Source organism: Hippoglossus stenolepis, chromosome 5 (assembly GCF_022539355.2).
Source record: "Hippoglossus stenolepis isolate QCI-W04-F060 chromosome 5, HSTE1.2, whole genome shotgun sequence".
Taxonomy (NCBI): Eukaryota; Metazoa; Chordata; class Actinopteri; order Pleuronectiformes; family Pleuronectidae; genus Hippoglossus; species Hippoglossus stenolepis.
Genome location: NC_061487.1, coordinates 6165088 through 6192370, shown reverse-complemented (window position 1 = coordinate 6192370; position 27283 = coordinate 6165088). Strand labels below are relative to the sequence as shown.

Sequence of the window (27283 nt, the reverse complement as noted above, 5' to 3'; positions counted from 1 at the left end):
AGTCAATTTAGAATCTCCATTAACCAAACCCCAGTCTGCATGTCTTCGGACTATGGGAGCAGGAACCTTCTTACTGTCAGGTGTAAACCACTTTTTATTTCAAATAGTTGACAAGTTTCCAAAGATACTAAACATAGTGACCTGGTTTTTGGGGCAAATGTTTCAAAACTGATACACAAAACATCCAGAATGATTCAGTCTGATGGAACAGTTAGAGAATGATTACTGTCACACGTGAGATCGCTCAGGATAGTCACCTTTTCTTCAGTGAGCGGTTCAGGGACTCTGTTCTCTCTGTGATCTGCATGAAAAACAGAAGAAGTTGAGGTCATTTTTCTGAGAGTGCGTTTCTCTATGCCGCTGTCTCGGTTCTGAAGTGTGTCTACAGCAGCTCGGCTCTGTGTTCGTCCACAGACCGCCACAGCTCCGTCCAAGACAAATGGAGCCAGGTCTGCTGGTCTTAATCAAACCATGCAAGTCATCAGCTACTCTGACGGCACGAGCAAAGGATGATGGGAATGTGCTTTCTAGCCCATATGTCCCATATGAAAAACAAGAGGGTGATCTGTATTGGGTATTTTTTTTTAATCATAATGAATTTCCTTTGTGTGATGTCAGGCTTAATGTTGACTGACTGTAATCTCAGTGTTCTATTTGTAGTTACACTTTCATTTTCATGTCTCTTTCCTGTAAAGAGGTTATTCCTATTTTAAGGATTGTTGTGAACCAACCCTATAACCTTTAGATCATACATCCAGTGGCACTCTACTTCCACTAATGTCATGTATTAGTTAGTCACAGCTACATTTCAGATGGAAATCTTCGACTTTTTACTCCATATTTGACAGGTAATGTTTCCAGTTACTTTTTAATTTAAAATGTTAGACAAAAAACAGACGATAATCTAATAACATACAACACATTGTTTAATATTAGACCAGTGGCTCCCAACATTTTGGGCTTGGGATAAAAAGCAGCGTGCAGTTTTGACTCCTCCTACAAACTCCCGTCTAATCTTAGATTGCTAAAATGACTTTAGGAAAATTATTATCCTTATTACACCGATTTTCAATTATTTCAAACAATTTGATGAAAGACCAATGCATGGCTGTCAAGTTTTGCATTATAACGTTGTCTATTCTTCTGTGCTCTTTCCTTAATCATCTGACGGGCCCTCGCATTTATCTGCTGACCTCTACAGGGAGGTAGCCGATGGACTTAAATAAAATATTTAAAATCAGCTCCAGCAGTACAATGCTGCAGAAGAATTGATGAATGAATACTTGAGGTAAAGTTATCTGTTATTTTCTAATTTTAATCTTAATCTGCTGACTTTTACCTGTGATGGAGTATTTCTACCGGTGTGGTGTGATTGGACTGTGGTAAAGGAAGTGAATATTTCCTCCATTACTGTCTGAACTCATGGTATGTCCATGGTGACCTGACCCCTGCATCTTTCAGATCACAGTCTGGCCTGAAGCTGTGTAGGACCCTCCAGTGCTCAGGATATTTTACTTCTCTAGGTTGAGCCGCTCTTTGTAGCAGCCTGGTGTAACGGACTGTGATTGTCACATGGTCGAGAGGCTACATTTCACTGCTTTTAATTTTCTCTGTGGGCAGCAGAGGACTGATGTTCAGGATCAGTGTTTTCTATGACGTTAGAGGCGTTACTTTAAAACTTAAAATATGAGGGGATCTTGGAGGGTACTATAATTCCTTATTAACATAAGTAGCCGGCAGAATAACAAAGGGTCCATTAACAAAGCAAGTCCATTCACTGTGTCACACAAACATCTAATTTCTTGGTTTCCATGGTACATAGTTTGAATCTGAATGAAGAGTTTTGATTGTAAATTTCTGTTTCATATGGTAATAGAATTACCATGATTTGTATCCCACACAGAGCAGTGTATAGATTTCTTTTTCCAGACACATATGAGGCCACCATGCCCTTTGACCTTTCACTACTGAAATCTAATTAGGCCTAGTTCATTTTTGAGTCAAAAATTTGAAGACATTTCTTAAAGACAGACTTGAGGTATCATGTCAAAGGCCAAAAACATGTTTTTGAGGCATAAAAAGTAAAGTATTTAAATGTAACTTCTTCCTTTAATTCCCTGTATAGCACTGTCTGTAAATGTTCAGTTCAGATACAAAAAAAAACTGCCAAAAGAAGGTGCAGAGGTGCAGAACACACATGCAGTGTCATGCACACACACATTTTCATCTACACCGCTGATATCCACATACACAGCCCCTGAAGTCCTGAAAAATATTTCATTCCTAAATCGTTTGAGCACCACCAGAAAAAGAAAATGCTTCAGGGGCTTTGTACAAGAAATCAGCTTGTGCCCAAATACAGCAGGAACATGACACAGTGGTGTACAGTGGAGTCTTTTCACAAATACACATTTTAACCATCAGTGAGTTATCTGACAACACAACATGCTTTTTTGGTGCATTTATGTCACACTGACTAACAAAACACACTCACAGACCCAAACACACTCATGCGACTTACAAGCTGAGGCTGAAGCCATCGGCTGCGAAGATAACACAAGTATTTGTCATTGGGTGTTAATGGATAATGGATCACCAAGATTGAAGGATGATTCACCCCCACAAAAAATACAATAAAACCGTTCTTTCCCCCTTTTACTTCTTTTCCACAGTGACTGCTGCTGCCCTCCCATCTACACAGTGAAGTTATCAGCTGCAGCTCGACGGCTGCTGCAAGTAAACTTTACTGAATTCATGTTTAAACTTCTTCCTTAGCGTCCCTTGCTAACCTCCACAGTTTTCATTCTGTCACTTAGCGTTCACACTGCGAACAACCACTTCTGTTATGTTATTCATAATCTTCGCTGCCACGTCGTGGCCACTAAATCTCCCTGAGGAGAAAATTAGAGCTCAAAGAGAACAACATGTGTGAACCACATCTGTGTTTGCATAACAAACTCTCTTGTTGCCACAGTCTAGTTCCGTCTAGATGAATAAGTAGCACCATATTTTGGTAGGAGATTGTGGGATTGCAGATGAGCATTACTCTTTACATAAATACATGAATTGCATGTTCAACACTTTCCAACCACACACATAAATGTAAGTGGAACTTTGCCTTGCTCAGAGTCAGTCAGAACACAGTGGATCATCGAAGGTGCCCGCAGTGTGAACGCTGTCGTAAAGTAAAGGACTGGAAAAAAGTTGTGTCTGGAGGGGTTGTTTACCTTGTGTGTGGGAGCTTTTGGACTGAAGGGACTGAACATCTCTTCCCCGTCCACGCTGGACGTGCTCAGGCTCTTCATCCTCTCTGCTGCCTCCATCCTCCTCCTCTCGATGTCGTCCTTCATACGTCTACGCTCCTCCTGGAGTCAGGGCACAAACACGGTTCAGCTCCATATTTCTGTTGAGCTGCTGGATGTACCACAGCCTTCCCTAACTAGTCATTAACTTTGTCTTTTCTGTCATAAAACCAAAAATATGAGCTGAAAGAGGCTAAAAAGCAAACACACTCCTTTGACCTACTGTTAATAAAAAAATAAGGGTTGAGTGGTCTTTATAGCTTAGTTGCTTTACTTTGAATTACATTTAGAGATTTTGGTCTGGTCACTCAACTTCCTGTACACTCACTGATGAGCCTGTTTTATTTTTCAGTCAAAATAAAACTATTGGATTTGTGACTTTGTAAAATCTTGCGGGTCTCTATTGCGGTCGTGTGAATATCAGAGTGATACCATGTCAACTTTTTCACATATTAAGCTTTGAAGGCAGCTCACCTCCTCTTTAGCCAGCCTTTGCTGCTCCTCCTCCTCCCTCCGGTGCTCCTCTTCTTGCCTGACTCGGCGTCTCTCCTCCCTTCTCCTCTTCAGCTCCTCCAGCTCCTGCTCGGCCTCGGCCTGTCCGTGTCTCAGCTGCTCCAGGTCCTGGCTCTCCTTTACCTGGAGGCTCCGTCGGATCTTCTCCAGACGCTGCTCCGTCTCCAGGATGGCCTCCGCCTCCTCCGGCTCTGTAGCTCTCCTGCAACAACAGGGAGGTTTTACATGGGAAAAACGTTCATTCATGCCCAGGCTCTGGACTGTCTCCAACACTGTTCATTCAAACACTTTGGGTCTTTAAAAAAGCTGAAACTGAATGTCTAAATATAATCTGCTCCTATCCTGGTTAATAAAAGTTTTAATTTACCATTTAAAACAAAGGAAGATATTCATTAACAATAAATAAATAAAATATTGGACATACCTAGTAGATCTTTTTGTTTTGCTGTTGATGTGTGACACCACTTCCTCATTTGTTGCGTCTCCATTGTGTTTCGGCTCCTGTTGAAGGAAAACCTTCGATGTGTAGGAGACTTTAACTTCTTTTCTTTTCTCCATCTGCACAGAAAGGTTGAAACAGTTCTCTCTCAAATTACTTTACATTTGACTTGGACCTCGAACTTTGAAAAAGCTTGAATATTACTTGGACTGGAAACCGAAGGCTGACTTCTCTAGAATGATTGAAAACCTTAAACCAGCTCATTTGTTTGGTGAGGAAAACCTACTTCTGTTTTTGGCCTTTGCACATCCTCCCTTCTCCTAGTCATCACCTCCTCCCTCTTCCTCTTCTCCTCGTCCTGTCCGTCTTTCTCCCTCCTCGCCCTCTCGGCTCGAACAGCCACCTCCTCACGCTCCTTCGTCCTCTCCACCTCCATCCTGGCCTTTTCCATCCCTTCCTGCTCCTGTTGCTGGAGTCGGCTGGAGGATGTGGCCGAGGCCTGGACGGTCTTTACGGATGGAGCTTTGTTTATCGTGTTCTCCTCCTCGTCCTCCTGGCCTCCCTGGCCGAGCTCCTGCAGGCGCTGCTGCCTCCGAAGCTCTCTGCGCTGAGTCCAGTCGCTGAAGCCTTCGTCCTCCTCCAGAGAGGGAGAGCTGCTGGGCTTGAAGTCGCTATCGAACCTGAGGAGAGACGAGACAGGAAAGGACAGTGAGCACAGCTTGTTGATGGAGTTAAAGTGACGTGAAACAGCAGCAGGTGTTTCAAACCGTGTTTAACCGAATACAAACCCGGCTCAGTTCTACTTTTTGCATGTTTATCAATTAAATATTTATACAGTGTATCATTCCCCAGAATTCAGTGCAGTGTGTCAATACTCAGACATATGACATTAATACGGAACTAGCATCACGGGACCAAAGACTTAATGAAATACCCAAATCACAAATACAAGTTTAAACATAGAGATGTATCAGATTTGAAATTGAGAGAAATAATCAACAACAGATTAAAGATCAGTGTGAAAAATAACACAATATAAGAAAAGGTTGGAGACTAAATTTGAGGGATTTGGGTTATTTTGTCAGCTTGTACATCTTCCTACTCCGTCTGTATGTGGAATGCTTATACTGAGAAGCATATAATACGATTTGAATAAACAGGCGACCAGCGCAGCAGTCAGTGGGGGCGGGGCATTCACAGTCAGTCTGCGAATCAGGTTGAACTTCTTCTTTGTCCCATCCTATTTATCCTTGAAAAGCTTTTGGGACAGGATCATTACTCCTGAGCTGACTCAGAGGTGACGCTTGTGCTTCTGACAGGAGGTCTGATCTTCACTGCTGGAGCTCATTTCAGCTCCTGTCAGTCAAAAGGCATGAAAGGAATTTTGTAATATGGTTCAGTGCTTTGGTAAACAGAGGCTTAGACCAGCGGCAGGGAAGTGTTCACTGTGGGGATGTCAGTCCAGGGTGGACACATAACTGTACAGAAAGAATTAAAATGGTAAATGGTCTGTATTTATGCTTTACAATTCTTGATAACGACTCAAAGTGCTTTACAGTACAGTTTTGCCATCCACCCATTATACACATTCATACAGTGCATCAATGGGCCGTTCTTTTTTATGAGAATGGTGCAGCCTTAACGGGCAATTTGGAGTTCAGTATTTGATTGCATAAATTGTTATTGTTCTAGAGGCAGAAATTCATATTTGGTGTAAATATTCATAATGTACAAACGTCAATATGTTTGGGCACAGGGGCATTTTAAGGTTTAAGGGGGAAAATCAGTACATCTTTACTGTACGTCTTATATTTCTTATCTTCTCTTGTCATTTTGTCTCGTCTTTGCCCCTCGATGTGCACACCCCGAAACGATAATCTTGGCAAAGGTGGGGAATGGATAAAAACAAAATATGACGAATTGAAATGAAAACAGGCTTAGAAATAAATTAAATGAACTCTAACCAAAGCTCTTTTAATAACCTCTCCACTAACAAATCAACTCTCATTCATATAAAAGCATAACCATTGATTTACTCTAACAGGTTTTCAGGATATTTAGTTAAATACATGTGCTGCATTTGGAATGAACCCTGATGACAGAAAAAAGGGCTTCATGCACTACAGCAGTTATCCAAATAATAACAAGACCAGAAACCCAAAGCTTTACCAAAAAAGATGGTCCACAAACAGCCACACAGCTGCCGAGCAATTTTCTGCTTTGAACGGAAATTGTATTACTTTTAAGTATTAAAGTAAAAAGTATTAATTATTAACTGAGTGATAACTAACGGTTGATTAAGTGAACTCATCATTCCACAATTTTCCCAACAATCAGCACAGTGTCTCTGTCTGCTCCCCCGCTGATCAAAAGTAATCAAAGTGTGCTTTGTGTTTCCAGGAGCTGGCAGAAAGGAATTCCCTCAGCATTCCCCACATGATTAAGACGCTCAGCCAGCCAGCAAGTCGACAGGTTCCCCGCTGCATGATGGGAGTCTCTGCCTGATCTCTCAGCAGCTAATGTCCCATAACGAGCGGCCATGTTTCTGCGTCGGCTGTGTGGCGACAGAGACGACACCTGGACAGGTTTTCGGAGGTTTCGGAGGTTCTGACACATTTTGATGACAAAGACACTGATTTACAGGATGTCTTTGATTCTGATGTCCGTTTAAACAAAACAGATATTCTCAGATATATAAAGTTGATGAAAATACTAACTTATTCAAAACCAAACCACAGCACTGTATATAATGGTTTGACGGCCCCTGCTAGGTTGTGTGGGGCATCACTGCTGGTTTGATGGATTGTTAAAACATTTTTGTAAAATGAAGGTCATGTCAGTAAATTAAAAAATATCTTCTGTAGTGTAGACAAACTTTTTGTAAAACAAAAATGTTTTATGCTACGCTACGTTAAGGTGAAAATGCCTTGACTCCATGTCTGTACAAATACTTACACTTCTAGTGAGTATTAAAACACAAATGTGACTCAGATATATGTCGGTCTGAGGCAGAAAACAAGCAGAAGCTCAGAGACAGAAATCAGTGAAAGATGAAGGTAAATATTTGTCATAATAGAAAGAGCTACAGGAGAACAATTATGGATTCAACCATTTAAGTTTGTTTGCACAGGCACATACACAACAACTGCTCTTCATTTGACTTATTATGTGTTTACAGACTGCGTGTGATTGTGTGTAAGTTGGTTATGATTACACCAGTAACATAAAGGTTATGCAATGGGTAATGCTGCATTCTATTCAAAGTTGGATTTCTTTGTGAATTTCTTTCTGATTTTTCATTAGAATTATTTACAATTCAGGTACAATTCGAAATACACAACGTCAGTAAAACAAGTAAGACAAGCTAGAGATTTTGTTGTTGTTGGCGAGTGATTCAACTACTGTACTGTAAACAGCACAGCCTGTTTGACACATGCTGTAAACGCAATTGCTAGACAAAGTCAAACAACTGCTTCTCCAGTAAGCAATGATTTCAGCCAGAGTTCATAGGATCCCTGACTTTGTGTGGCCTTCCATTATCATTTTTATAGCAGGAGGTTGGAAAATCTTGACTTCCATGTTTTGTGGAACATATGTTTTAGGTTTAAATATATTGTTTGCAGCAACAGAGGGCAGCAATCAGCATTTTATATACTACAGGATTTCTGTTATTTAATGACATTATCTTAAAGGACACATCTGCTAATATTCTATTTTGTTTTTATTGTCCACATAAAAAAGACCAAAACCAACATTAAATGTGTCGTACTGACAAACACAAGCCTAATATATCGTTTCCCTCTTGCCACACATCAGCCTTGTTGCTCAAAAACTAATAAAAAGCCATCTGTGAGACAGAAAGTATGACAGTATTACAAACTAACAAAGTCCTGGTCAATCAGTGACATGCACATGCAAAAATCATCCTGTGACTGAACAGTTATTTTGATTTAATGAAACCTTTAAAAACCTCTTGGGCAGAGGAGTGATGTAGTGCCAACCGGCATCTATATATTCATACCTTGATCTCTGACCTTTCTAGAGGCAAGAAAACGTAGCAAATTTTTTTTTTAAACAGCATTATTGCATCTCAAACAGAAAACCACATCCTGACTCCAGCTGAGGCAGTGAGGTGACAGACGAGAAGGTGTTAGAGGTGCAAGCTGTAATCAAACAGGCTCAGATTATATGTGGGCTGAGACGCCACAAGCTTTGACACGGTGGTACTCCTCTCTTGGGACACTTTTGCAGTAAACATTCTTTGGAGGTTGCGTAATGAAAAGGCAGCTGTGTGTTTGTTACACATCAACAGGTCGGGAGGGGAATACTTTTTTTGCTGCTTTTCCCAATGGAAAAATTTGTTTTATGAAACCAAGCGTCCATAGGTGCAAGGTCGTAAAACATGCGATGGCACGGCAGCAGTGAGGAAGAGGAAAACTGAGGCTGCAGCATGTCGTGCTTTAAGTCTCACAGCTGGGAAACATGACAGCACACTTTTAAAATTGCACTTATATCAAGAAAAAAAACTGTCACAAAGTTAGCAGCTTGTACAGGAAGTAATTGGAAGTGAGGCAAGTGAATGAATAATGTTCTCTGCTTAATAACTTCCTCAGTTCCCACGATCGCATATACAAGGAATTCAGGAATTCAGCCTGCATTAGCATCTTTAAGGGTGAGACCAGGGCCAGACTTTTGACGCTGGAAAGAAGGGTTAGGTAATGTCCCATGAACTCGCATCGCATTACTTACTATGGAGTTTAACAAATTAAGTGAAAGATTAAACCTATATCATCATATCATCCTTTTTGTCTTCTTAAGCTCATACAATCTTCTAAAACCTACTTATTAAAAGAAACAAATAAAATAAATTGTAGCCAAACTTAAAACAAGATAGATGACTTTTGACAACAAAGATTATTCTCCTAGATTATCAAAAAACCCTCTAAATCTAAAAGTCTACTTTTTAGTGATGACAGAGCCTATAAAGATTCAACAGGAAGCTGCTGGGCTCTGTTTACCTAACCAGTACTTTTAAGTGGGCACCATGCAAAAAATGTGCTCCTCGCTCTCTGGTGTATTTGGGAATATTCCTGTTCTCACATAGTCATGTAGATAACCATGGTTACCAAAAGATCTTGATCTTGGACTGGGGTTCAATTTTCTGTTGCTGTTCTCTTTCTGTCTGTACTTACATCTTCTCCTCTGTCTGCGTCTCGTTCTCTGGAGAGGACTCTCCGGGTGTTGAACCACTGCTGCCCCGTCGGAAAGACTCTCGAGCTCTACGACGACGTTCCCTCTCCACCTCCTCCGCGTCCTCGATGCTCCTCTGAGCCGTCAGCCTGGGAAGGAGGTAGGACAGAGTGTGGTTAATAAGGAGTGGGGATGTTTGTTTCTTTCAGGTCAGTACGGAAGTGAACCACTACTACTGCCAGTACTACTGGGGCAGCTACCTACTGAGGGGTAGAGCGGTCGTCCTCCAACCAGAAGGCAAAACTGTACTGTATATATATATATATATAGATACAGAACATTTACCGTACTTTATCTTTACTACAGATTTTACATTTAACCTGAGAAAAATATCACGGTTCCTGGGTTGTAGGGACACTGCAAAGAAAAATGTATTGATAAGCAGCTAAAATCGCTCCACTGTTATGCCACACAATTAAATAGACCAACAATGAAGTTTGTGATGTAGATGGTGGGATAGTGACTCCACATTTAATGTTGGTAATACGAGGAGGGTCCAGCTGCAGCCTTGTGAAGCTCACCCCCCCTTTTGTGAGTCCAAACCATGTCTATCTGAATCAGGAAGTTCAGCCTCCTTCCACTCCCTTCATGATCATCCTTCATATTCGCTGCTGGATACATTTTACTGCATCAACAAACACTGTAAGTGTAGAAGTTTTTTTTTTTCTTTCAGAAAAAATGCACCATCCACTTTGTACAATAAATGCACAGGCTTTGATGACTTGGCCTGCAGCTAATGATCTTCACTATCAATGAACCTGACTGATGATAATTCATTATTGATCGACTGGCACCTGCCCTTGCTGGGACGTGATTTGATTGGCTGGTGCCTCCTCTGACACATGAAAGTTAAGCTTTTCAATGGAAGCAAACGAACCACAATACAGTCAATGCACGACGTCACCTCGTTCAAAGTGCATGAAGCCTCCAACGTGTACATGTCAGTGCTACATTACAGATCATCGTCTGTTCAATCAGCAAAGACACGGAACTGGAAAAACTAAATAGACAGAGAATCACTGAAAGCTTGCAGAAGTAATCACTAAAACTGTCTTTTATGACTTCTCCACTGTGGCATCGCCCCACAGAGGACTTCTTTCATCGCTGGTGGTCAGGAAACAGTGAAACCTTCAATGAGAAACATTTGTCCCAACACAAATTCCTGACTCATCGCCGTGTCTCGGAAAAAGAGTCTGTAAAGTGGTGAAGAGGCGGAGATCCGGGCCAGAGGAACATCTGCTGGGCCTCAGGGGAGAAAGGACACGGGCTGTTTATCTTCAGGATAAACACACGTGCTCTTCAGCTCGTGTCAGCGTGACATCACTGTATTTATTACAAACACTGTTAATCTTTCTTTATTCACTGACGACGAGCCCAACATGAACACGCCCTGATTCATAGCTACAAGTTAGTCTTTAATGCCAGTGCCTCACCTCAGATGTGAGTGGTGACATGGCACAGAGTATTTTTTGTCACATTGAAAATCCTACAAACATTTTTGGGTTGTTTTTTATTCAGATAAATGTCATTTCTGTTTTTTACAACTAAGGACTACACCCATTTCTTCATCTAGCATTATTTCTTCATAACTATAAATTAGCTATAGGTCTGTGATGTTTAAAAACATAAACATTTTTTTATTGAGACCGTTCAATTTCTTTTCGAAAATACTTTTATTTCATTTTTTTTTTTTTTGTGGCTTTGGCTTAGAGTTTGTTGAATCACATACATTCTTTCCACGTGGAAACACAGTATCAGAGTTATCTTCTTGATTGTCACTTGCTGCCGTTGCTATAAATTAATTTACCAGCAAGTATATCACTGTTTTATCTCATCATATTATTACTGTTATCATTATTTTGATCTGATCATTCTCAGTTCGATGATTTGATTGGAACAACTCTAACTCCTAACTTAAACTGGCTCTGTGGTCCAGGCCACTGGTCTGCGTTGGTGAAGTCTGGTAGGACTAACAGGTCAATAAGCTCCATGTGGCTGCTCAGGTATCGAGTAACTCCAATTGGCTTCAGGGTCACTAATAGTTCCATAATGGCCCCCAGCCTCCATCTGCCCACCCACTTTCTCTAATAGAGGGGGGGATGTAGATAGAACTGGCTGTGACCTTTGACCCTCAGCATCATCCTGGATCAAGCTTTTGTCTTTGTCTTCATACACATTTACAAGCTGCACCTTCTCTCTGACTCCTCGTCCTTCCTGTGTTTTCATCACAGATTTCCATCATTTTACCTCCATTACTGTTCATCTCCTGCAGCCTTTCACTCTTCTTCATCACTGTCGTTTTTAGCTTGTACTATTACACCTTCATCTTTGTTGTTTTTTAAAGGTGCAACAGTTCGGAATCAAGGTTGTGTGGTTCAGATGCTAAAGGAGGAGACTGTCTTTGACTCACAAGGGGTTAAAGGTATGATCCATGGAGGGAGATGTAAAACCCAACTCTCAGAGCATTTTATCATAATGTAGACTTGATCTGTATGGCAAGTAAACAAAATATTAGGGCTAAACCAAATACTATGAGTGTTCACGATTACTATGCTTATCCATGCCCAAATCAGAGATATAGTAGGCTAATCCGACATTAACCATCATGCATCAAGATTAACTGCTATTAGATTATTTTCAGATCAGGAAATTTCATCTTCGTGACATCATGTTACAGTGGAACAGTGACAAGTGACTTTTGTCCACACATGGGGTCTGGACTTTCTCTGGAGTTGGCTCACAAGAACAAAAAAATCTCCAGGGGTGCATGCAGGAGACAGAATGGAATATGTAAATGATCTGCATCTTCCACGCGTATGGCTCCACTGGATAATCACCCTCTGTGTTCTCACATGAGTCATTCAGACATTCTCTGGAGTTTTTACTTAGGGGCTGGCAGGAGAAACTCTGGACAAAGTCCTCAGCAACTGACTCGGACATTTACATTCTCACATTGAGACTCTCCGAATAATTATCCGGAGTTCAGTGCATGTTTGACAGCACCTTGTGTAACAGGCTTACAAGTTAAAATAACTACACTAGCAAGATATAGAAAACACCAAGCATCTGGAATAACTTCAAAATTTTGTAGAGATGACCAAAACGTTTAGTGTCAGATACAGTGGGATGGAAACTATAGCAAATCCACAACAGTCTTTTCTTCTATTATGTCAGTTCTTAGTGCGACATGCATGCCAACAAAGTATAATATTAAAATCCATTTTTCTTGTTTCCCTCTCTCTGCTTACTACCTGCTAAGCAGGCAACATACAGACACAGACAACAGCTGGGGAACATAGCCGAGCAGCTAAAGGGTCACTATCACCCTCAGAAGGTGGTGGGGACTAAACCCAAAGCTAAAAGAAGAGGGTTCTTAGATTCATCAGGTGGAAACAAACACTGCTCTAAATAAAGGAAAATGTTGCTTCTCAGCTAGTATCAAGTTCAACATATAAACTTAAAGTGTGATTTTTGCAGGTTTAAAACTTGTATTTCATGCATTGCTGGCTGAATCCAAATTGAAAACATACTGTGAAAAGATTAAAGTTTACCACAGCATCAACACCACCTGCTACTGTTTGATTATCAACTGACAGAGTCCTGCCGCCTCACATGCAGCTGCACTTTTCCACATAACAAATGGTACACCAGCATTTCCAGATGGACCACAGCCATTTTCCAGTCCAACTAGAGTCGATGAAAATATCTGACATGTGGACAGTGATTCAGAGGTCGAGAAACAAGAAACCGATAATCTCTACACTTGCCAGCATCCAATCTACTTCCCCTTCCACTTTGCTTCCTGTGCTTGTCCTTCCTGTAGGCAGGGCAAGGACGAGCAGAGAGGAAACTGGCAAAGGGACAGAGGTTGAGAGGCCGGAGCACAGCTGGATGTGGGTCAGCGTTTCACTGTGACCTGATGAGGCAAAACTCAGGTCAGAACGTGTTTGGAGAGCGGCAGAGAGGCAGTGGTCAGTGTGTCAGGACGGAACATGGATCTATCTCCATTGTTTATTAAATCTCTCCTTGTGTTTTTTCTTGCAAAAAAATGTGTTTTCGAAACAAATCAAACAGCACGGCCACATTTAATTCAATTATGTTTTCTTGCAACATTAAGTGTGAACTATGATTTATAATTTCAATGTGTAATATGTTACATTTCCAAATTGGCCCAAACTGTTGTACTATTTAGATCATATTTGGGAAAATACTTTGAAGATCGGATGTTTTGCGTATTAGGACAAAATTGCATTTGTGTAAATGTATATGTAAGACACATATAATACCTATGTGATGTCTTCCAGCTTAGGACAATAATAATTGTATTTTCTTATAATCATTGCATATAGTCATATAATCATTGTATTGTCTTATAATCGAACAACCTTCGCTGCACCAGGACCATCTTCCTCATCCACTGACAGGACTGCTGCTGAGTAAACAACATCAGGGGCTTCTGCTCCCTCCTCTGACATGACTACGACTGCAGAGGTCATAACAGAGGTACCACCTTCTACATCCTCCTTCATTGTGAGTGTGTCTGTGTACATTCAGTCACGAGCAGTATGACTGATTTGTTGCGCTGGTGTTTTTGGGCCACAAGCAAAATCTTGTTTAGGAAAATCTTTGATTCGTCATGAGCTGGGTGTTGAAAGCTGCTCAGACTGTTTGAGCTAAACTCTGTCTCCCGTGCCCTCTCATTACGTCTCCCTTCTGTAATCAGTGATTCAGTATTCTGTCATACCTGGCACGAGCTCAAACATCTGATTTGGACTAAATGATTAATCCCCCCTCTGAGTGATTTTAAAGCACCGGAATTAACAGCAGCTTTACTTCCTCCTTCTCATCCTGTGTTTTATCAAAACCAAATCTGATTTTTTCCGAGCTCATGTCATCTAATCCCAGTGACAAGGCAGAAATCCCCCCCTGCTCGAAACGCAGAGTGGGTCTGGATTGTATCAGGGTTTCGTTGCCTCTCAAGACAATTACAACAACACGCACAGAGCACTTTCTCCTCCTTAGTGTCAAGCAGGTTTTTTGTTCTCCTCAGTTTGTTGATTCTCTGTAAACTAACGCCAGACAAGTCTGAGCACGCTGCCTCCCTGAATGCTTCCCCTGATAGCGGCTGACAAATCTGGCCTACAGCCCTGGAGGTCAGTGAGACCCAGCATGTCAGGAAAACAAACCTAAGCCCTGAGCTGACAAATCAACACCAGAACAGACAAGTGCAATTAATAGCTGATAAATTAAAATCTTCTAGATCTCTTTAAAAATAAATTTATTTTTTACCTAAATTGGATATTCGGAAACAAAGAATTAATTTGCTTTTGTCGGTTTTATTTTTTCAGGTCTTATGTCTCTCACTGGTCCCAGTTTCTCAAACAAAAGGGTTTGATAGTTTTCTGTGATAGTATGATAATATCTTTGAGTTTTTTTAAGAGATCACCTTGGGATTCATTTGATTAATCTGTAAATGCAAGATATAACCAGCAGATTAAAATCAATCAAAGTCCTAAACCACATCCTGGTCCTCTCTGTACATGGTGCAAGGCAGAGACAGAATCAGGTGAACATGTATGAGAGAATGATAAATAATACACCCCTAAAAGTGTTGGACTGTTTCTTTAAGTAACAGACAGTTCAGTGTTTTGGAGACACAGCTGGTTGCCAACAGATTTTATGAAGCTTTATAAAAGATAAAGAAGCCCACAGTTCTGTGATGAAAAAAATTAAATGCAACTGATAGTAACAACCCGAAACATGACACACAAACCCACAAAGCAGATGAAAGCTCCACCGCCTGCTAACAAAACCACCAAACCAGGCAGCGTTGCTCTGTATCTGCCTGCACTTGCCCAGGCTTTAACTTTATTGTCCAGCAACATTTTACCGGAACCAGAGTGAATGAGGCAAACGGCTGAGGGTACAGATGCCTCATCTGCTCTTTTGTAAGTACACATGCTGTCATCGGCCGGATGATTCCGCTGAATGACGTGATAATAACATGATCTGCTTGCAGCCTCAAGGAGCCAAGCCAGTCTCCATATAGGTTAGAAGACGAGGAACGGTGGGGAGACGCTTGTGAGATGAAGTCATTGTTGTGTTGAGACTTGTCAGGGCGGCAGTGGGCACTGAATCACTCTGACGCGACAACAAAAAGACGCCACTTCTCAGGAACAGAAAAAAAACTCCCTAGAGCAGCCAGAGTTGAGAGGAGGGAGCTGGGGGCTTCAACCTGCAGACAGCAGGGTCAAACTGCTGCTTATCTTTTTTGAATGTGTCTCACAGAGACTGAGTCATGCAGCTGCTGTGACTTCGACCTAACCCAATGTGCAGAAGTGTGAAAATTGACATTGTGTGACAGTAATCAGACATGATATTATATTTCAGGGGGTTGCAGGTTGAAAATGAAAATGTATCTGTATAACGTTATATCGATTTTACAGTGATGTTGTGACTGCAGCCCTTTAATACACCAGATTATGCTATAGACTTATCAGGCCAAATACATGTGGACCGGATCTGGCTGACATTTGTGAAGAGCATGGCCAGATCAGACAGTCAGCCCACACTAACCTGACCTCAGAGTGAAATCTGGTTTAGCCGGTGGATCACATTTACGGACACTAGGGCTGAGCTGTTTCTACTGTTGTTTAAGCCCCTGTTCACAAATTCTCCCCTGAAGCAGAGGAGGGGAAACATGTCTTTTTCTGGTTGGACTTTCCCCCCCCTCTTCCTGGTTTCAGACATTTTTATCTGACATTTTTAAATTTCCTGATCAGTGACAGAAGAGGAAACTCAGAAGGAAATAAGTAATCCAATGGGGATGAATGCAACAAGGAAAGCACCAAATCACAAGGAAGTGTCAGAGGAAGCCTAGGACCTTACGATGTTATGGAGAGATACCCAACAGACAATGCACAAACACTTGGTGACAGTGGAGAGAAAGAACCAAGGCTCAAAGTGGTCGACCATTATTCCTTCTTTGCAGGAATACACAGCGACAAGATGGCCAGCAGCAGCCTGTGTCCTGGACACTTCAGAGAGAAGTAGGCAGTCAGATAAAGCCAGAGGTCCGACAAGTCCCCCAACAGCAGACAGTAATCACCATGTTATGGCTGCATGTCTGAGTGCCCGCACCCCCCATGCAGAGCACAAATGGGCCGATGATCCCTGAAGTCTGAGCAGCTTGCAGGTTTGTTTGCCCTCAGGATTTGACTGGAGGACAGTGGAAGAAAGCAGCAGCCATTGTCAAGAAAAGACCTTCCTGTGTTTGTTCAGTGTGAACCTTAACCGCCTGAAAAAAAAAACACAGCAAGGGCAACCTTCTCTAATACCAAAGAAAAATACATTCAGTAACTCATTCCATCTGAAGCTCCATTTTGTCTTTAAACAAAATGACAAAAATGACAAAGAAGCAGAAAAGAGGAGAGCAAAGGTGAAGAGGTTAGTTTACTCACAGTTTCCCTGAGACCAGAGAAGCTGGGAAAGAATAGTTGTACATGTGAGGAAGGATATTTTCTATATATTTATTGTCTATATGGACATTTTCTACGTAGTACCCACATTGGTAATTCATGCCCTGAGATTTGATGGTAAACAGTAAATGGCCTCTAGTTATATAACGCTTTTCTAGTCTTGATGAGTACAGGTTATTGCAATTAACTCACACAGTCAGTGAGGTGCAATTCGGGTTCAGTATCTTGCCCAAGGACACTTTAGCATGCTGATGACTGGGATCGAACCGCCAACCTTCTGGTTAGAAGCACCAGCCGCCCCTTCGTACAAATGGTAACAATTGCTAACCTTGAATTAATGCAGTCAGTTTATGTCATCTGCCCTCACTCTCCTCTCTTGTGTAAGCTCAAAGAACCAGAACCTTGAAACTGAGTTTTTCAGAGTGGTTATGAATAAGAATTTATAAGAGTCAGATGTGTGGCTGTGGAAGAATCTGACTCTGAGGATCCCATTCTACAGGCTCTGATTTACAAGTTAAGTTATGACAAGCAACAACAAGCCGCCTCCCATCAACACTATGACCTCCAGGATGTTTTACTAAACCTCCACTTTCTTGGTGAGTGATCCTACCCTGTCTCCTATCCTGCAAAATAAGGTTTAATAACATATATGTACATTTTTCTCTATTGCAAACCTCAGATTACATCATACACTTCCTACTAATTTGTCCTCGTTGATCCGAACCTTGAACTTGAGTTTGAGATGCAGTGACAATCTCCCCCTCCATGTTCACACAGTATTTCAAGGTGACATTTCATTGACCGTAACGGTTGGAAACAGGTCACACATTACAGCCTTACTTTTGTGTGATGCTCTTTCATTGCAATAAAATTTAACAGGAGAAATTCTCTTGGTGACAGATCTTTCTGAAACATATTTGGCATCAGTTCCCTCATCAAAACAAAGCTCAGAACTCCTTTCTCCCGTTGTGACTGATGTACCATCTGCTCAGAGCCATTGTTGCCACATGTGCGATAATTATTGTATTTCCACGATAATTTGCCCTCTGTACAATGTACAATCAATAATTCCAAAATTTCCACGATGTATGATAATTTTATCATTTTGTGACACTTATCTAAAAGTTGTTATCTAAAAGAATGGGTCACGTCTGTGTTTACGCATCTCTTCTCACGTGTCCGCATGTTTAGGTCAACACACAACCTTTTATTACAGGGATTACCTTTTTCTACCTAAGTTTTTTTTTTTTGAATGAATTAGGTAAACTTTTCATGACAGCCTCCCGGTCCGACTTCTTCTTCTACATTTTTTTTAGGGGCGCATTTGTTCTTTGTGTTTTGAATTCATGCTGCTGCATCAATATGCAAACACGAAACGCCATCTTTAACCGGTTTGTCCACTAGGGGTGACTGTAGCAATATGGAGATGCAACATGTCGACGTCCATGGCAGCGCAACCACGGACATTATTATTTATGTTATTAATGATAATATAAATGATGAGGCTAATTCTACCCTATACACTACAGTTTTTATGTGATGGTAGTTACAGTAACTATGACATAGATATGAGAATTATATCCCATTTTTGCATAGAGATCCTTATAAATTCTACACACTGCTCCTCTATTACAGGACATGTTGAAAACTATCATGTAGTCTCAGCCTTCAGACCACGCACTGCGCCTTGTGATGACCAGACCAAGCATCCCATTTGTGACGACTTGGGAGTGAGAATGCTCTCGTCAAATAGATAAAAACCTGTCATCTGCTCACACAGATACCACCTCTGGAAACAGGAAACCATGCTGTGTTTATTTTCCCTCTGTTCTTTTAATGCAGACAACCTGTGGAGGAGGGTTGGGGGGGGGAGTTCAGTGCCCCCATCACTCATCAGCTAACTCTACCACCCTCTCCCCCCCGAAAACATTCCTCAGCATTTTATCTCCCTGTATCGTAAACACTGAGGTAACCCACACATGTGTGTGGGAATGAGGGGTCAGAGGTCACAGCGGTCAGTTTGTTTTGAAGCAGGTATGCCTCCTGGATGACATCAGCGCTGGCCAGGGGGTGTTTATCTCACCAAAAGAGCTGATTTAAAACAGATTGACCCTGGTGCATGCCTGCCTGATGCCACAGCCTGTTGATTTGAACAAGGATGTCAAAATCAAACACTCCTCTTTCATTACTCAGCATGGTAGTGAATTCTGCGTGCTTGAATATTGTTCCACTTCTGTAATTGCTTTTATTGATTCTATTTTTATTACTTTTGAGAGAATGATAGCATCAAACCTTTAAAATAAAAAATCATCCCTTTTTTTAATTAGTTGCTGATTAATTGCCAACTGCGTGTTTAATGTTTCCCTATGTGGAGTAAATAAACAGCATGTTGATGACCAGAATTCCGACCTAATGGAAAAACACGAAATTACCGCAAAGCAGTTGCATTCCTAATCAGCTCAACACTGAGAAATGCAGGGTGAATCACACTGTGGGACAGCGGGGGTGGTGGGTGTGAAACAGCTCAGCAGAGATACGTACTGCGACTGTCTTTTGGCGTCAGTTTGGTGAGTGATGTCAGCTCCTCCAGACTGATGCCATCTGCTGAGAGGACTGAGTCAGAGCGAGGCCAGCTGTTACTGCATGTGCTGCATGAACATACAGCCTGACAGCTGCTTTCACTGTGACTCAGAGGTCTACACCTCCACACATTGCTACAATACAGAGACAGAGTCATGCGTCGGCTTTCTGTACAAAGTCATCATGTGGAAAGTCACCAAGAGGTTTCTCTTTTACATTTAAAGACTCGTGTCTGACAGCCCAATGTGATGGGAAACTAGGATGATATGATATGATGACAAGAATGATGACAAGAATGATGACTATCTTTTCTGCTTATTAAAATGAACAAGATACTTCAATACTTCTATATTAAAAGTCTAAAAACAATTAGATGCATGTCATATTTTGCTCAGAGTGCATATTTAGCATTCATTCTCTCACCTTAAGTCTAATGAGTAAAATTTGTCTTTAAAGTTGGTTCCTTTTTGTCATCAGAATCATGACCCAAGTCTATCTCATGTCGAAGTCATGTGACTACCTGCTGACACCAGCTTTCATTGACTGCACTATATTCTGATTCTACATCTGATTCTATGTGGCCAGACCCTACAGGCACGTACAGTCAGTGATGAAAGTTAGCATTGTCTGGTTTGTTCAGCACAAATGGAAGACAACCGACATCTCATGACATGAGGACTATAGTATTAACACACCAGCTCATCACTGCATTCAAAATCACAAGTTAAAGATCATCAACAAAACGCAGTAAAAATACTGGTTCTACAGAAAAATGGCCCTTGAATGACATATTATTATATGTTACATAATACAGTGTTAACACTGATGCAGCATTGAAGTCGCAGCTGCTCCAGGTGGAGCTGGTTTATACTTTACGGTTAGACAGTTTACTACAGTGGTTCCCAACTCAGCGGTCGGGCCCCTCCAATGAGTCACATGATAAATGTGAGGGGTCGAGTGACGATTGTTGGGAAAGGAAAGTTTCCCTTTTTTGTTACCTCTTTGGGCTTTGAACAGTTCAACATGATCTGTTTAGGAGAAAATGTCTCTTTGATGAAACTGTTAACAACTCATAGACATGTGAACTGCAGAGGGGCCCCAAAGCAGGAACTATTACATTTTTCAAGAATTTTTCACATGCCACTAAAAATAATTATAAATATAAATTCTCTAGTTCAGTACTTGAGTAATTGTATTTTCCACCACTGGGTCTAGATCAATAGAAGCCTCTTCAAAAGAAAAGATGTGATGTTAAGATGTGTCAGAGAAGTCATGGCAGACAGCAGCTTTTGACTCTGCCATGTCTCTTCAAGTCACAGCTAGAATGTGGTCGTCTAATCTGACAACGTCACCATCCCGTAAACAACGTCACCATCCCGTAAACCCAAAACTTCCAGTGTTACAGTCTGAGTCACAGAATGAGCTGCTATCTCCTCTGTTACAAAACCACAGGGAAGGGGGAGTCACACTGGAAACCTGACACAGGATGAAAACGCAGATCTCCCCCCAAATGACAGGACATGTCGCCACCCATAAGCACCCACAAAACAAAGGACTGACTCAGGTGACCTTTAACCTCTGTCACAGGTCACCGACACCACTTCCCCCCAGAGTGAGGCAGAGCAGCCTCGGGCGTCCAGCTCGTCCTAAACCTCAGAGTGAGTCTAGACTGAAAATGAAAAAGACTGATTTTACTGATTACTTATGATATTAGCTTGTGATTTGTGATTGAAAAAGGGAAAATAATTACTGAGCATAATGATTTTTAATTGTTTCTTTGTTATGCTCAATTAATTCATGTGAAAGGAGGTAAGTAGATTCCAAAAACAAAACAAATCCCCTGCACACAACCCTGCGTGACCCAAAACACTGCCACTAATCCCACTGTTCTCATTTAGACAGACGTGTTTACCACACACTGAAAATGTAACACACACACACACACAGGCATGCTTAAAATATGAAAACAATACTCTTTATCTTCATCTGCAGGCTTTCTGCTGGCATCTTTTCAAATTGCAGTTAAAAGCTCACATTTCACATCTTGACAGATTTCTCCTCTGAGCCAGAAAAGGATAAAAAGATCTTCACCTCATCTCTATTCCAACCAACCTGGAGTGTGTGTCTGTGTGTGTGCTCAAAGAGTGTGTTGTGTTTAAATATTAACCCCAGCTGCCTCTTTCTTTCTGTATGTGTACATCAAAAACAAACAGAAACCAGCAGCAGAAATTGAGAGAAATAAACCACATACCTCATCAGGTTTTGCAAACCCTGTTTGCTGGAGTTTCTCCTCAGCAGTGCGTTTGACATGTTGACCCCTTCTCGATCTACTACTTCTAATTCTTCTTCTTCTTCTTCTTCTTCCCTTCTTCCTCTTGTCTCACCTCTGGCAGAAACAGAACAGATCGCACCGGCCACTGAAAATTATTTTCTCCCCTTCTTTTACTCGACACTTGAAGGCAGCTTTCTGTCCAGCAGCCGTACTGAAGCCCGGTGCTCAGATAGTGCGAGACGCTGGATTGTGTTGTACTGTTACAGGCTCCTCCAGTGGTTACACACTCCCACCCACTCACACACATGCACACTTTCTTTCTGCTGTATATCACACACAAGGCTTCTCCCCTGCAATGCCTGTTGGGAATGTCAGTGGTGCTCAGAGTGACTCCCTCCTCAGTCTCTCAGAGGCTGGGTTTTTAGTCATTAACACCCCCCTCCTTCTCTCTCTCTCTCTCTCTCTCTCTCTCTCACACACACACACACACACACACACACACACACACAATACTTTCCCCCTCCCAGTCCTACATGTGGTTTTCATTGAAGAGCTCAGAGCAGCGGGGCCCAACATCTCTCTCTAGTCCTTTTTTTTCTCTTTGCTGCCTTTTCTCTGTAATGTGGGGTCATGTGGTCTTCCCTGAGGGGGAATATAAGATGATAACCCCCAACAAGAAAAAGTCCACTACTGTTCCCCTTCCCCTTCAATTCAATCTCCCTGCGATTGCTACAGCAGCAGATTAGCAGAAAACATAAATGTCCATCTGCAGTGGTGTCCAATGTGAAGTTAGGGAAACTGAAATAACTTGTATAATAAACATTTCACTGCATGTTTTTGGATAAATATGTTTTTGTTTTGTGTATTACCAGAGCCCACTGACATATGCTTTTTTTGAGAATTGTTTTTGTTAATAAGCAGATTTTCAGACATGACCTGCGGTAAGAACTGGGTCCGGAGTTTACCCAGAGTTTCCCTTCACACATGCACAACACAGCAGGAGGTTCTCGGCACAGACGTGTTCACAATAGCAGCAAATGCTCCGCATTATTCAGGCGAGAGGTGGAGCAGCCGGCACAGGCAGGAAGTGACATATTACCTCCACTGGGTAGATCACATAGGATGATGTTTACAGCACCCAGACACCGTTGATTGCACTTACTCTACAAACTCTCTTGACAAGAGTGTGTGCGACGCCGGTTTTTCTCGGGGAGATATTTGTTTCTTTTTTTTTTTATTCGTTTGCCCCCCCACTTGCTCACGTTGAACCAGCGGGGATCCCCAATGTCCCAATAGCTAATCTGTGTCCATTCTGCGATAAAGTACGGTGGCCAACATTTCAGACCTACGCCTACGTGAATTTGAGACGTTTACGCATGCGCCACCAGTTTGATATACGCACACACAGAAAACGAATATGCAGAAACTAGGAGAACCAAATTCTATCAAGGCTGCCAACATTATTAAAATTATACACACATATAATAGGGTTAGGGTTAGGGTTATATCAGTATATATATACTGATACTGATACTGTATTATTATTATATTAAACTTTATTCTGATGGTGTGTTTTGTAAGGAAATATACAACTTTTGTTTGATCTTCTTTCACAGCCATGGATGTTTGAATGGAGATATAGTGCTGCTTAAAGCTGTTCACTTTTATGCCACCAGTGTATTTATTTGTCTATCACAGAGTTCTGAAATTAATTTTCAGTCTAGATGATGTTATGAAAACTCAGTTTCCTTCTCTTAGTGGGTCTTGAACTTGCCCATGCAAGGGTCTACAGCAGTGAAGGACAGGGTACAGGGGCTCTCGGGCTCAGCCGGAGGATGTTTCTCATTCTTGCTGACACAGTGGGATCATCAACTCATGGTAGATAGATTTCACCTGTGCAACTGACTCAGTGCTGGATGATTGTCCTCTGCTCTGATGTGGAAAGTGTCCACCTGCCCAGTGGTGCAGAGGGAGAGGAACAACAAAACAGCAGGGGAAAACATGTGTCAGGAGTGGGATTTGAACCCACGCCTCCATTTGGAGACCAGAAGACCCTTTGACCAGGAAGGAGATTGTCCTTGAGTCTGGCGCCTTAGACCACTCGGCCACCCTGACATGTATAATTGCTTTGAAGCTTAAGAAATTACTGGAGCATTTTTTTTGAATTTATACCCGACTTATGTGTAGTCCCTTTGACCAGCAAGTAGTCAGTCCTTGAGTCTTGCACCTTACAGTTGTGGGATATGTTGCAAATAACAAATCATACATGACATATTTGACAGATATAGACATTGAAACAGCTGTAAATTTCCACATGAGCAGAGCCTGGTAGATGAAGACCCAGGACTACAGGAACCATGAGTGAGCCTGTATTTAGGAAGCTGAGCCCACGTCTCTTATCGATTGGATTTCCTCTTTGGCCCATGAAATCAATTTGCATGGTGGATACTTAAGAAAAGTACAGTTCTATTAAATGTTTACTTACTATTATTCTATCTCGTTCCCTGTTGTGGAACTAATAAAGGATTGTCTTATCTTGTTTTACCAACTGAACTGCTTCTTGTTGCCCCCAAAACTCACAAGATGTCACAGGTCCTGTTCCTATTGGTGTGATCATCAACTCTAACTTGATATAGTTCACCAGTGTAAATGATTGAGTACTGGATGACTGTCTTTAATGTTTAAGATGTGTCAGGAGTGGGATTTGAACCCACGCCTCCATGTGGAGACCAGAAGTCCCCTGTGACAGGAAGGAGTCTGTCCTTGAGTCTGGCGCCTTAGACCACTCGGCCACCCTGACATACAGCTCATACCTTATTTGTACCTGTTTTCATAAACGAGAAAGGACCAGAGGCCCAAACACAGGAAACATTAATTCAGCAAAATATCCATTTCAGTGTGGAGAGGGCATCAAATCCACAAAATGTTATTTTACAATCTAGTGGAGCCAACGTTTCCAAAGATATCTAAAATGTCAAGCTGACTTCTATGTGTCTATGAAATGATGCACACATATTTGTTTGGATGGTTCTTCTTGTCTCTTCTCTCTTTAGGTTTCACAATCTTCCATTACACACTGATATCAACCATATTTTACAGAAAATCAAGACAGGAAAACAGGATTTAGTGCTTGTTTCCTTCTACTATTGCAATCGATATATCAACTTTAAAACTTTCTTTATTTTGGTATTTTGACTTTCTGTTTTAATTTTATTGATGCTTCCACTTCAACCTTTTTATTAACAAATTGAAAATGTAGGTAAAACTTAGGGGGAAGTAAAACTCTACCGCTGAACACAGCACCTGTGATATCCAGCTCTGCAGATTTTGTCGTCAGACTGTTTGCCAAGAGCTCGCAGGTTTGGAAACCGTCTCTCTGCTCTTCACACTTTGACAAACAAACTGGGCGTCTTTGTCTTCGCCCACCCCTCCCAAAAGCCTCACGCTCACATATTCAACACACCACCGTAACTATGGTAACCCACTCAAGTAAGTCTTGTTGGGTGGCACGTCAGACAAAGGGGCACTCTTGGAAGTGAATTCATAGCGCGGTTACTACCACCCGCCCTCCCTCGTGTGTGAGCCCATAACACAGAGCTGCCATTTCCAACCAACACAGGCTGACCTGAACACAACCTGGACACTCAGGCGCTCTTGAACAAACACATTCAAAAAGGGAAAGGCTCGACAACATGCAACATCTGTTCCCCCTGAAAAACAGGGGGGATCTGATGAAGAGAAACAAAGCTCATCCACTCTGTTGCAAAACCACAGCAAAACTGATTTTAGAAATGAGTCTATCTTTTGAGCATTGTAAACCATGTGTATAAGTGTTACAGACTGTAAGGTAAGTGTATACAAAGGTCCACATGCATTGCACAATAAGAAAACACATGGAGATCACATAGGGATGTCGCTGACCCCTCACTGTAAATTATTCAAACCATCAGTTGGGAAACTCCACAGTCAAATTTCATTTAGTCGGTTGTGACGGTATATAAGTGTTGTTGAGGTAGATTCTGGTCAGCTCAGTGTGGATTACAGCAGAGCTCAAACAAGATGCAGTCTGGTGTTTACTGCTCTTTTCAACCGTCCTCCAACATGTCACAGCGGATTTCCAGTTAAGAATACTTAAGCATGATCTCGCTGCTCCTGTGTTGGTGTTGGACTGAGAGTGATAAGGTTTTGGGGGTCAACACTGGAGATTAATTGTCCCTGTGGTGCAGAAACATGTTGCTCTATTTCTAACCTCTCCAACTCCTTGGCTGAGAAAACGGGTTCAATGCCTTTCATTCCACCAGACCTCTGGCTTAATACGTGAGAGTTCTGAAGATGTTCAACTGAATGTGATTTACAACCACTGTGGGCGTCATGCCTCTGACATTTGATCTTCACTGCAAGTTTTGACATTCAAGTCAATGGGGGTGGGCCAGTCTGCGGACCGAGTTGTTTTCTTCTACGTCCTCGTATAAACTACAGCAGGGGTCGGTAACTGGGTCAAAACATGGGTCCGCTCATTTTGTCGATTTGATCGACACACAATATAGGTGCAGGTATCTTCAAAGTAAGGGCACAATGGTCATTTTGTTGCTGTCATTCTTTATACCAAGCACAATTACAAAGCTTTTATTTCAAAAAGTTGCGAGCTTGGGTCTGTAGATTTTGTCGACAGAGATACAGATGCGAATGGCAGGGGCCATTTAGGCAACACCATGATTTGGATCAAGTAGGTAATAAGGCCTTGTTCCAATTCCTATATCTATTGATCAATACACAGTCAGTCAGCGTGTTTACATCGGTAATTTTAATGTAACGTTAACATGAGTGGGAAGTTTTTTTCAATCTTCATATACGGGACACGGGAGTAACAAACGTTACTGTCACAGCGATTCAATTACATTTCCATACGCTACTGGATTATAGATTATATTCCCCTGGATTTAAAAAAACATTTCATGGTTATTTTGCAAGATTTTATACTTACATTTATGAGCATTTTACCCGCAGCGGTCGCTTTGTCCATTCGTAAAGTATTCAGGAAATACACGGTAGAAAGGGTGTTTGATGGGCTAAATGGCCATTACACCTACATCGCATAGAGAAATAGGACAACGCTACCCGTAAGCAGCCACGCACAAAACAAAGGGGTAGGGCCAGGTGTTAGGGCTCAGGGGTGAATTGGGACAGGGCATAAGTTTATAAATTTCTCACCTTTTAAAACTTTAAATCTTTCTTCAAACCCAAGCTTATGCCTTGCTTGTTAAAGCTATTTGTTGATGCCATTAACTTGTATGAGAATTATAAAGTCATATAAATCTAAAGTCACTGTCTCTGTATATTGAACACATACAAACAACAAGGGAAAGCTGCACAGAGTTTTATCTTCACCTTTCCTGCTGGAGAACAAACACCATTCTCCATCAACAGAGAAACAACAGTCTGTTGGTTC

At 41.6% G+C, this 27283-nt stretch overlaps 1 protein-coding gene and 2 non-coding genes across 3 annotated transcripts in view; all 3 read right to left on the bottom strand.

The window, feature by feature from the left end:
- Positions 1-22248, bottom strand: part of lsp1a (lymphocyte specific protein 1 a) — a 35404-nt gene extending 13156 nt beyond the window's left edge. Inside the window, exons 1-7 of the mRNA XM_035157078.2 lie at positions 21814-22248; positions 9447-9593; positions 4541-4934; positions 4240-4373; positions 3777-4017; positions 3228-3365; positions 258-301 (exon numbers count right to left, since the gene is read on the bottom strand). Of these exons, the coding sequence (XP_035012969.1) occupies positions 258-301; positions 3228-3365; positions 3777-4017; positions 4240-4373; positions 4541-4934; positions 9447-9593; positions 21814-21872 (1157 nt within the window). The 5' untranslated portion in view covers positions 21873-22248. The remainder of the gene's footprint in view (positions 1-257; positions 302-3227; positions 3366-3776; positions 4018-4239; positions 4374-4540; positions 4935-9446; positions 9594-21813) is intronic.
- Positions 22249-23838: 1590 nt separating this feature from the next.
- Positions 23839-23949, bottom strand: trnal-caa. Its single transcript has 2 exons — positions 23912-23949; positions 23839-23884 (listed from the first exon to the last, which is right to left on the bottom strand). It is a non-coding gene; the product is annotated as a tRNA-Leu (tRNA).
- A 574-nt stretch (positions 23950-24523) lies between these two features.
- Positions 24524-24634, bottom strand: trnal-caa. The gene is made up of 2 exons: positions 24597-24634; positions 24524-24569 (listed from the first exon to the last, which is right to left on the bottom strand). It is a non-coding gene; the product is annotated as a tRNA-Leu (tRNA).
- Between the last annotated feature and the right edge of the window lie 2649 nt (positions 24635-27283).